The sequence below is a fragment of the Dendrobates tinctorius genome, unplaced genomic scaffold, assembly GCF_039654945.1.
Source record: "Dendrobates tinctorius isolate UK_male_01 unplaced genomic scaffold, ASM3965494v1 ptg000296l, whole genome shotgun sequence".
NCBI classification, from domain to species: domain Eukaryota; kingdom Metazoa; phylum Chordata; class Amphibia; order Anura; family Dendrobatidae; genus Dendrobates; species Dendrobates tinctorius.
Genome location: NW_027361963.1, coordinates 2,609,879 through 2,622,402, shown reverse-complemented (window position 1 = coordinate 2,622,402; position 12,524 = coordinate 2,609,879). Strand labels below are relative to the sequence as shown.

The 12,524-nt window shown below is 43.4% G+C and overlaps 1 protein-coding gene across 1 annotated transcript in view; it reads left to right on the top strand.

Annotated features, from left to right (window-relative positions):
* LOC141073089 (uncharacterized) overlaps nucleotides 1-12,524 on the top strand; it is a 60,360-nt gene that overhangs the window by 15,576 nt on the left and 32,260 nt on the right. The window contains exon 2 of the mRNA XM_073560423.1: nucleotides 3,400-3,523. Coding sequence (XP_073416524.1) covers nucleotides 3,439-3,523 — 85 coding nt within the window. The 5' untranslated portion in view covers nucleotides 3,400-3,438. The remainder of the gene's footprint in view (nucleotides 1-3,399; nucleotides 3,524-12,524) is intronic.

Here is a 12,524-nt window from a genome sequence, read left to right as displayed (position 1 = left end):
GAAATGGGGCCCATTATGTTTGGAGCATTATTTGGGCCCATAAGACAGTGGAGCTTCATCCATGGGGACCAACATATACTGTAGCATTATGTGGAGCGCATCATATACTGTTTCAAACATTATATGGGACCAATGATTCTGTATGGAGAAATAGATGGGCCTCGTCATGAGATGTAAAAAGTGAAGTAGTTTTCATTGTACTATACCGCTATTTCTCTGCCGTATCGGAGCATGATGAGTTGTGGTATGTGTTAAAGGGGCGCTCTTTCGCCCAGGGCACATGAAAACCTGGAGCCAGCCCTACCCCCCCACAACTTTAGCCAAATAACCCCCATTTTTCAGTGCGTAACTTATATTATGAAGTTAATTAAGGTTGACAAGCTTAAGTAAGAAGAATTGATGCTTTTGGCATTCAAATGAGCACTGTAGGTGTGTTTCCTGTCCTCCTTTCACTGCCGACTTTTATTCCCCATTGACTTACATTGGGTTTCGTGTTTTGGGACGACCCCGACTTTTCCCTATAATCGGACGATCTTGCTCGACCCGACTTTTGGAAAAGTCGGGTTTCACGAAACGAAACTCGACCATAAAAAAACAAAAGTCGCTCAACTCTAACTATAAGCCTATAAAGTGTAAGTCAGTATATTCTTCACTGCAGCGATTATGCTAATAACAGACCACTATCTATGTGCTGTTATAGGAAGGTGAGATGGATTCCATACAGCCCAAATGTTATTACACTTCCCCAAGCCACCCCTACTCTGGCACAGGGTCCGCTCGTAAGGTATAATTGAATTTACTCGTTCAGTCCAAGCTCTAAGAGAAGGATGTTGATCACCCATCCAGCTTAAGGCCAATATCTTCCTGGCTACAAAAAAAGTGTCTCCTGCAGGAAAATTCTGACGTGGTGTCCCCATATCTCTTCCTCCAGCACCCCAAACAGACACCAATGGGGTGAGAGGAACAGGAGTACCTATGAGGGAGGATAACAACGAGGTCACGTCACCGCAAAAAGATAGAATAGTTGGGCATCACCACTCCATATGTATAAAATCCGCATCCTTTGTATGACATCTTAAACATTCGGAGGATTGGGACCACCCGATCCTAAATAGCCGTAGTGGGGTCAGATATGACTGGTGCACTATATACATTGGAGTCATTTTATTATTGGCTGATGGAGACACCACGGTTGGAGAACCAAGGATCTCCTCCCAATCTTCATTCTGGATATCTGGAGCTAGAGACCTCCACCTCTCCCTTACTGACGATAAAGCAGAGTCAGAGCACTATGTTGGAGGCAGTAACTGAGTTTGGGGAGTAGGATCATATTAATCAGGTTCATACGTCCGGAGACAGATAATGGCAATTTACTCCAGATAGCAAATTTAAGATTAACAAGATCTGACAACGGGAGAATATTCATTTTTAAGTCGAGTCTACTATATTTTGAAATATTTATTCCAAGGTACTTAAAGTTAGTTACGACATGCAATGGGGATAACGCTTCACGGTGATCCATCGGACCAAGGGAGAGCGGCATCAAGGCGGATTTATCCCAATTTATGTATAATCCTGAATAATTACTAAATGTGTCTATAGTAGCGGTCACATGGGGTAGTGATTCTTCTGCTTTATCCATAGATATCACCATATCATCAGCACATAGGCCGATGGTATCTAAACGGCCCGCTATTTCTATACCTCTAATGACTGGAGTGGATCTTATACGGATCGCCAACGCTTCAATTGCGTGAAAACGGCCGGGGAAAGGGGGCGCCCCTGGCGTGTTCCTCTTGTCAAAGAGAACGGTTCGGATACAGAGTTATTTATTATTCGGGCTTTTGGTTTCATGTACATCGCGCTGATCCAATTCCTAAATTTGGAACCGAATTCATATTTTTGTAAAGACGCAGATAACAATGACCACTCAGGAGAATCGAAGGCCTTAGCCGCATCCAGCGAGGCCAAGACCCATTCATTATCTGGCACCAGGGAACTGCACTGGACACTGACTGGACTCTCCTAATGTTAATAGATGTATTTTTCCCGGGCATGAAACCGGTCTGGTCTGGATGTATTATTTCTGGTATCACCGAATTTAATCTAGAGGCCAGGATTGTAGTGAAGATCTTATAGTCCACATTTACCAACGATATGGGGAGGCACCTCACATTTATCAATAGGAACTTACAAGTCTGATATTTGGCAACAGAAACTAATTTATTGTCATTGATCTTTACAGGGGTTCTCTGGGCATGTGATATTGACGTCCTATCCAAATCTGTGAGGGACTGAAACCTGGCACCCCCAACAATCAGCTGTTAGCTCCGGCATCCTGGGTGCTTCAGAACAGCCACCGTTCAGTGTCTGATATTGAGGAGGATAGGTTATCAATATCATAACCCTATAAGGTGCACCTGTCCTCGACCACCGCTGATGCACAGCAGAGGTGGACGGTGACCTTGACAACCAGCAGCAAATTATAGAATTAAAAAATCCTTCCGTTACTGAGAACCAAGCAGATTTTTAATAAGAGGTAAATGACAAATGTTGTGACATGATCAATATTCCCCCCAAATATAGACATTACCCATATGCAATCAAGTATAGGCAACTTCCATCCTCCTGGATGCCCCCACTTTCCCCTTTCCGATTCTCACTCTTCACTTACTCCCGCAGAGCCTTGTACAACATGTCCCCGGGTCACCATGACTGTAGCAGACACAAAATCCACCAATACCTACAGCGTGGAACTCACACAAGTCTACTTCCGCCCGTACTCTTTCCTGATAGGACAATCAGTATCACGTGATAAATCCTTTTCCTGTTCGACGTCTCCTGGGAGTTGTAGATTGTTTGACATCGCGCTATTATAAGGGGAACTGGAATAAAAACTACAATTCCCATAATGCACCACACAGCGCACAGGCAAAATTGGATTTTCTGTATATAGCATGTAATTTTATATCACCAGTGCAGTGCGGGAAAAGTAAGATCCTGACCTGGATAGCGGGACAGAGTTTCAAAATCGTGACTGTCCCGCTGGATCGGGGACGGTTGGGAGGTATGATTTTGGGTGGTGAGCGGAGAGGTGACTGCTGGGACAATTTACAGGACAGCACTGGAAGATTCTGGGTGATGATCAGAGAGGTGACTGCTGGGACATTATACAGGACAACACTGGAGGATTCTGGGTGATGAACGGAGAGGTGACTGCTGGGACATTATAAAGGACCGCACTGGAGGATTCTGGGTGATGATCGGAGAGATGAATGCTGGGATATTGTAAAGGAGAGCACTGGAGGATTCTGGGTGATGAGCGGAGAGGTGACTGCTGTGACATTTTACAGGACGGCACTGTAGAATTCTGGGTGATAACTGTATCATTGTTGTCAGGTTCCTATAAGGTGTCAGGACGTCGCTGTCTATCTCTCCATGGAGGAGTGGGAGTATCTAGAAGGACACCAGGATCGGTACCACGACGTGATGATGGAGGAGCACCGGTCTCTTACACCACGAGGTGAGCAGCGAGGCTCCTTGTTGGCTCCGGTGGATGTGATGACATCTCTCCGGCGTCGTCCTATAATAGATGAGTTTTCTCCAGACTTGCTCTGGTTTCTCTACATTTTTTCCGTCTGACAACAGCTTTCATTTCCCTGATTATTTCCTTCTGATGTGTGGGTCGCGGTTTCTCCGCTGTCGTCATGTCTTCATTAGAGGTGGACGATCCTGAACACTGACTTCTCCCAGAAGACCGTGTTACTGTTCCGGTTTGGGAGCCTGAACATAGCTTGTTGTAAAGCTGCAACGCAGCCAATCAATAAGCTTTTCCTGTGGGGGCACTTCTGGCCCCATCACAGCCATGTCAGGCATTGGCATGGCTGTGATTGGCCGGTGCACTGTGTAAAATAAAAAAAAGAGACTTGGGGTCTCCCAATTTTGATAACAAGCGCAGGTAAAGCAGACAGCTGGGGGCTGGTATTCTCAGGCTGTTAGGTGGTCATGGATTTTTAGCCCCCGCCCAGAAATGGCACATCCATTAGATGCACCAATAATTCTGGCTGCCGGTAATAGTTTTGGGGTTGGTGTCAGCTGTGTAATGTTCGCTGACATTAAGCCCGGGTGTCAGTAATGGAGAGGTGTCTACCCCCACTAGTAACCCCATAATCAAAAGTAAGAAAGACACACACAGAAACAAATCAAAGACATTGTCAGCTGTCCGCCGAGAATCCATCATGATGATGTCCCACGACGAGCCAGAACTCTGCTACATCTGGTTGCATTGCTGAGCGGTGACACCGGTAATGTCAGCCCTGAGGTCAGTGTGAGAACGAGGCTGCGTGTGATTGGATAGAAACTGTCCTCAGCCTGTGCGGAGCAGAAATGTGTGTCACACTGTATATTGTGTTACTGTATATGTGTATATATAACCACACACACCTTACACAATATACAGCGTAACTCACATTTGTGCTCAGGCTGAGGACAGTGTGTGCAGTTTATTCCAGCAGCTCCGTGGCGTCCTCCGGCCTCCAATACACCTTTCAGTCTGATGAGATAGATGTTGAATCTCCTCCGTCAGCTACAAAGGTCGTCTCCTGCTTTACTCCGCGCTCTGTCTTCCGCGCTCTGTCTTCCGCGCTCTGTCTTCCGCGCTCTGTCTTCCGCGCTCTGTCTTCCGCGCTCTCTTCTCCGCTCGTCCTGTCAGGTTTGGTGGCAGGAAAGCGCATTCACGATACCTGACAGGACTCTGCCCTCACCCGACCTGTCTCGAGGAAAGGTCTTTACGCAGCTCGTCTTACAACCTCACAGCTGGGAAGCTTTTTGCGTTTTCGTTTTTTGTTCCCCTTCTTCTCAGAGCCATACCTTTTTTTAAAAAATTTTTTCAATATGGCCATGTGAGGGCTTGTTTTTTGTGGGACGAGTTGTGTTTTTGAACGACACCATTGGTTTTAACATATTGTTTACTGAAAAAGGGGAAAAAACTTGCAAGTACAGTGAAATTGATAAAAAATGCAATTCTACAGTTGTGTGGGTTTTTTTAACACCATGTGTCAGTGTTGGGATTTTTTTCTCTAGTCACCAACCTCGGGTAAAGGTCAGGTAGAGCTTGTCTGACCTAGGACCCTAGGAGTGGAGAAATAAAAAGAGAGACACAGGTTGCTTGTCTATCAAGTTAATCTCCTTTATTGGGAGGGTCAGGGTAGATCTTTTATAGCAAAGCAAGAGAGGAAACTGAGCAAACATGGACAATTCCGCAACATGGTGTAATGATTGGCAAAATACAGATGAGGTTATAAAACAATTGGCAGGAAGATAAGTTATATAATGATATGTCAACTTTATCATGAATTATTTAATTGGCGGCGACAGGGGGAACGTAGGGGTTTTTGACATTTCCCTTGTATCAATTTAACAATTCGTGGAACCGTATCCTGTTAGCTCATTATGGCCAAGAAGATGTTTGGCCTCTTCATATTTAGACATTATTCAAATATAGTGTGGGGGATCTTGGAACACTGACCACAGGCAGCTTTAGCCAACCACGTAGACAGATGATAACAATTAAAATGGTGTCATGGGTTACCAGTTGTTTTTCTGCTATTTTCTATATTTTAGAGAACTAAGATTAACCATTTCTTTGACAACTCCCCTCTTTATCATTCTGTCTACCTATAAATAGAAGAGGAATCTGTCTGTCTACCTCTATCTTTCCTTGCCTTTATCCGAGGCCTGCAAGATAGCCCTACTTCACAAAATACGCGGCTTATCCTATGTATATCATGGGATACCAGCTTTGCTGTGCATCCATTCAGATTATACCTGTAAATCAGACCTCCTGTCCCTACTTCTCTTCTGCTAATTGCCCTATCTCAGAGGAATACAGATTTTTTTGAGGGGAGTTATGTCTGTTTTGTGTGTAATGTGCTAATAAGATATAGTAAATTCATAATTACTGTAATACATTGTAACATATATTTTGATATATTAGTATATATATATATTTATATCTTTATTCATTAGTAAGTGTTAATCATTTAAAGTGCATAATGTGTGTAAATCTTCATCGTTGTAGTTCTTTGTAAAGTTCTTGTCTTTGGTTTTGTTCAAACCAGTGTATGCATTGTGGAAAACCAATCAGCCAGGTCTACTGAAGTTTGCTTGTTGCAGAATATACATTCACGCTGACCAGTGGTTATGAAGGTCGTCATCACTTGGGTTTGCTTTATATCAGAGTCAGTATTGATTTTAGCTTTATGTTTACCTGGAAAATATTTACAATTATAACCAAGAATTTTCTTTGAGTAAAACAAATATTCTTATCATCACTGCAATAACCAATATCACAAAAACTGCTTGAATTAGAAAATGAATTATTCCTGATATCCATCCGCCTATCCCTTTAAACAGATTCAAAGGATTTAACCATGCGAGCCATTCAGGGAGGGGCATGTGAACAGATCCAACAGTTGGATAGTGTTAAGGCGGCGGAACACGCTTAAAAAAATATAAATAAGCGTGTTCGCCGCCCGGGGTCCACCGTGCGGCAGATGGAAAGACCGCTGCTAACAGCACTATGGCGGTAGTGTGCACTGGGTATAACTGCACCCAATATGCACTGAGGCAAGCCCTGTTCACACACAGAGCTGCACGCACAGAGTATACAGAAACGCTGAGTCTGTTCTATGTCACAGACTGACAGCAACACAGATACGGTATTTAAGGTCACCAGGAGTAGCCTTAAACCGCATGACTACTCCGTCTAGATCTACCGTAACAAAAGATGCGGAACGTCACAACTGCGAACGTCCGACAGACTGCAACCGCAGCGCGGTGTGCACGGAGCCACAGAGGAGACACCGCAAACTCGCTGGCGCGATGCAGGACGCTAGCTGCTGGCAAAGTATAGCTGGAGCGCGCTGACGCAAGCGCTGCTACTGGCGGCTGCCCAATCACTCACACAGTCGTAATATCAGAGGAAAGAGGTTTCATAAGTCAGTCACCAGTCCAAGCATCCATCACCATACATTCAGCAGCAGTATGAAAATACTAGCGCATGGCTTAGCGGCCATGCGCACTTTCTATAGCGTACGGGACCTGCCGGAAATCTCCAGAGCCCTGAGCATAACCAATCAAATCAGGAGCAGGACCTGAGCACCTGACTCCTGAACTCCAATGAGAGCTAGTCCCGTGAGCATGCTCAGAAGCTGGGACTAAGGACTTAGCCTCTGGAGACAAATGTGTGAATCTGGATTCCCGCATAGGCATTATAGAACCCAGATTCCTAACAGATAGATTTCGGACCTGTGCAATATAGCTATGGTACTGGACAAATTTATTAGCCCATTGTTTCGATACGTCATTATCCCATGGTTCAAAGACATCATTATCTTTTTTTACATTGAATAGATACAATCACAGTGAGAAGCAAGAATGGATAGCACTTCCCAAATTCCATCCTTTTTAGTTTCTGTAAAATTTCTTGCAGTGAGATGCGTGAATCCAGGTGGTCTTTCCTTCCAGCTTAACAGATGTAGGTGTGGCCAGCTGGACTTGGTAGGGTCCTTCAAAGCGAGGATCCAGACTTTTCCTCAGGTGCTTTCGCGTTACCACCCAATCTCCAGGCTTAAGGTCATGCGAGCCTGATAAGGAGGACGGATCTGGAAGGGAACTGAAAACACGCGTATGAATTTGCTGCAATACCTGTTGTAGTGTGCCCACATAGGCCGTCATATTTGAATGAGAGGCCTGCATCTACTGGGGAAAGTACAATCCTGTTTTGGGAGGGCTCCCAAACAATACTTCATATGGACTTAAACTTGTCTTTCTGTTGGGAGTTACCCTATCAGTGTACAAAGCAATGGGAAGACACTCAGTCCATGGTTTACCTGTTTCTGCCATTGCTTTTGGAATTTTCAATTTCAGTGTACCATTTAACCTTTCCACCCTGCCACCAGGGCTGTGGAGTCAGAAAGCCACAGTTGCGACTCCGACGCCTGGATTTTATCAGGCTACGACTCCGGCTCCGACTCCTTCATAAATGGCCAATTCATAACAACAAATTTACTGTTGTAAAATATTAAACATCGTGCTTATTCAGTTTCTCACCATCATATAAGTAATCAGACCACTTAGAGCAAAAACTACATTTATTAGACTACAATTAGAATATAGCAAATAACTTTTATAAACTTTTCTAAACTGTAAGTAAATATGCAATAAACACTTTTATGCAGTTAATAAGAAGAAATCTATAAATTTGTCCTCAGAACAAGTATTGCCTCTGTCAGATCCTCCTTCATGGATGCCCTCAAATCTGATCTAATTATTTTGAGAGCAGAGAACAACCTCTCTACACTAACTTGTGTTGGTGGCAAAGCAGTAACCACTCGGGCAACATCTCTGACAATGTCAGGATACAGAGGAATCGCTTGTTGCACTGTTATTTTTGATGAACGGTCAAATTTCTCAATTTCTTTTAGTGCACATGAAAAATTCTGCTGAAATGTACTGGCTGTGTTCCTTGATGGGGATGACTCTTCTTCTATGCGGGAACGCTTTGCACGGTCCTTGTGATCCAAATATTTTTCGAAATTAAATTCTTCATCAGTTGATGATGAGGGTGAAGATGTGGCAGGACGACCAAATTCTTCTTGTTCCTCCTGACTGTTCTGCAACCCTTTCATCCTTACTGCTATTTCAAACAGAGCTTCTTTTCCTTTACTTAGCTGTTGATCATCTAGAAGAATCCGATGCATTGGGTCTACATAAACAGCTGCCAAAAGAATGTTATTTTGTAATAGTAGCTCCTCTCTCCGTTTCATTGATGTCGCAATGCCACTTGCAATTAACCCTCCTCTTTGGGACAGGCGAAACATCAGGTTCTTCCACTCCTTTAAGAAAATACCTGGAGTTAAGTCCTCTGCTTGTAATTTTTTAGTCACTGTAAATGGGTGCTCTAGCAATTTTTCCAGCTCAGTCACCTGATTCCACTGACTTTCATTTAGCGTCAGTTGAGGGTTAGCCATGTCTACAAGAAAGGTTTTCTGTTCAACCAAGCGCTGAATCATTAAGTACTGCCCCATCGTGTGGCTTGATCAATAATTGCCCCTTTTCCAGCACGTCTCTTCAAAATTGAGTCAACTTTAGGGGTTCTGGCAACAGTAGCCAATTTTCTCACCTTGCCAATCAGTGCAGCAGCATGTCCTTCTTGCAGACTGTCTCTTATAGCCAGCTGTAGCGTATGCACAACACAGCGCATGTGATGAATGAAAGAACATATTGACACAGTTTCAACAAGATCATCTAAACTATCATGTTGCTGTTCATCTGAAGCAACTTCAGTTTGCTCCTCAGTTACAATACTGTGTTCCTCTATTTCAAACATTTCTGTGTGTGTGGACCCAGATTGTTCTTCTAGCTGCTGGTCACCATCATTACTCTCATTCATTAGCTTAATAGTACTTATCATATTTGAAGCATTGTCAGTTACGACAGAAAGAACTTGCTCTTTTTTAAGTTCATAGTCTTGCAGAACCTTTTCCACCAAGACCTGGAGAAACTCACTGGTGTGATGAGCTTTGGTGTCTTTTACTGCCAATGTCTTGGTAACTATTCCATTTTTGTCACAAACAAATCGGACATTGATGGCAAAATAGTTTACTCTGTGACGTGTGCAGGCATCCATTTTAAAAAACAGAAAGCGTCCCTTGAGAGTTTTTTTAAGTTCTTCCTTTTGTTTAAAAGCTTCTTCGATTACTAATTTTCTAATACTCTCTCTCTCCAGAGAAACACCAAGCTTGCGGGCCATTTCCCCATTCAGACACATAAAAGCTGGTCGTGAAAATAATGAAATAGGCACACTATCCTTTACAACAAGCTCTATGATCTGTTTTTTAAATGTATCTACTGTCATTGTCACAGTAACTTTGTCGCTGACAAAATATCTTGCAACTGATGGCTGCAAAGTTCTCTGCTCCTTTGTTTGGCTGGAAGAGCTGGGCACTGGTTCATTGGTTTGGATGCAGTCTTTCTCATCCACTGCTTTCAGTACTTCTGGATGAAAGCGCTGTAAATGTCTCTTTAGATTAGAAGCTCTGGTAGGAGCATTTTTATCTTTGCCTGAATATGCACTCATCTTGGCTTCACAGCATTTGTTTTCGTCTGGATCATTTGTCATACACTGACAGACATAATGTTTTCTATCTTGAGTGATGGTGAAATGTTCAAATACAGCTGATTTAATGTGATGCTTCTTTGACATTCTCAGGTTTTTAATTCTGCATTCACAATCCAAATGACAATTGTTTTTCCTAAAAACAATTGTACAAAATTATTGCCAGGTCGTACAACTGATATAGTGGTCAGTAATACTGTTATTATTCCTCATGTACTCACAGTTAACTGATGCAAAGTTTGTTGAAAGGATAATACTTCTTACAGTCTTCCTCTTCTGAGTAGCAGGCAGCTGTGAGATGCTTGGAAGACACACACCTAGTATGATCTAGTCTAGAGGAGGAGCTTTACTACTAAGAATTTGCAACACATTTTCACTTTCAGTTTCATACATTGTAAGTAGGGGGGTTGGGGCAGCATGAGGTTAACTAAGTATAAGATTAGAATCATAGAATCATAGAATCGTAGAGTTGGAAGGGACCTCCTGGGCCATCTGGTCCAACCCCCTGCTCAAAGCAGGATTCGCTAAATCATCCCAGTCAGATGTCTGTCCAGCCTCTGTTTGAAGACTTCCATTGAAGGAGAACTCACCACTTCTCGTGGCAGCCTGTTCCACTCATTGATCACTCTAACTGTCAAAAAGTTTTTTCTAATATCTAATCTGTGTCTCCTCCCATTCAGTTTCATCCCATTGCTTCTAGTCTTTCCTTGTGCAAATGAGAATAAAGTTGATCCTTCTACAATGTGACAGCCCTTTAGATATTTGTAGACAGCTATTAAGTCTCCTCTCAGTCTTCTCTTTTGCAAACTAAACATTCCCAAATCCTGCAACCTTTCCTCATAAGACAGGGTTTGCAGACCGGTCACCATTCTGGTCGCTCTTTTCTGAACTTGCTCCAGTTTGTTGATGTCTTTTTTAAAATGTGGTGCCCAAAACTGGACACAATATTCCAGATGAGGTCTGACCAAAGAGGAGTAGGGGGAAATATTGACTTCACGTGATCTAGACTGTATGCTTCTGTTAATACATCCTAGAATTGCATTTGCCTTTTTTGCTGCTGCATCACACTGTTGACTCATATTCAGTCTGTGATCTATTAGTATACCCAAGTCTTTTTCACATGTGCTGTCACTTAGCCCTATTCCTCCCATTCTATATCTGCTTTTTTCATTTTTATTGCCCAGATGTAGTAGATTAGATAAGGGCAGTGGAGAACAGTGACACACAAGAAGTAAGAAATGTCTCTATCTCCAGCAGAACTGCTTATCACTGTTGTTCATAGTTTGATAGAACATATATATTTGAGTAACATTTATAAAATTCATATGAAAGTTCAATTATGAAATATTATTACATTTTTTTTAAAGCTGGAGTCGGAGTCGGTACATTTCTACCGACTCCGACTCCAACCAAAACTAACTCCGACTCCACGACTCCGACTCCACAGCCCTGCCTGCCACTGCTCTGAGGATGATAGGGAGTGTGAAATGATTGCTCCATCCCTAAGGCTCGGGTGATTCCTTGGCACACCTGTGAAGTGAAATGACTACCTCAGTCACTTTCAATTACTTCTGGCACTCCAAACCTGCAAACAACTTCAGAAAGTAACTTTTTAACCACAGTGCGTGCATGTTCATGAGCACAGGGCCATGCCTCTGGCCAGTTGGAGAAAAGATCCACACATACCAGCACATATTCATAGTTGCCTACTCTTGGAAGCTGAATGAAATTAATCTGCAGTCGCTGAAAAGGGTACAATGGCCTGGGGGTGCACTTTGGTGGCATCTTCACTGTTTTTCCTACATTATGGCATGCGCAGATTACACATCCCTGTACGAATTTTGCAGCAGCATAATGGAACCCTGGTGCGACCCAACTTGCTTTTACCTGGCTTACCATTCCATCCTTGGATTGGTGTGTTAGTCCGTGGGAGAGGGAACACACCATAGGGAACAATGCCCTGGGCAAGCAATACCTACCGACCGCTCTCCACAATCCATCTTCTTCCTTCGCACCTGCGTGCCTTTGCCATTCTTCCTTTTCTGGTGCAGGCTCTGGAGTAATTGAAGATCTACCTCCCCCGACACCTGTGCAGTGTATGTTCCTGCGGGAAGAGGGAACAAAGCAGCAGCCTTGGCTGCAATATCAGCTCGGTTATTACCTTCAGTTTCCTTAGTGCGCTCTTTAGTGTGAGCTTGCACTTTCACTATACAACTTTCTTGGGCAGCTCCAATGCTTTGAGAAGCTGAGCTACCAATTCTGCAATTTTAATGGGCTTACCAGAGGAACCAACAAACTTTCTGCTCTTCCATATGGGACCATAATCATGGCAGATGCCAAATGC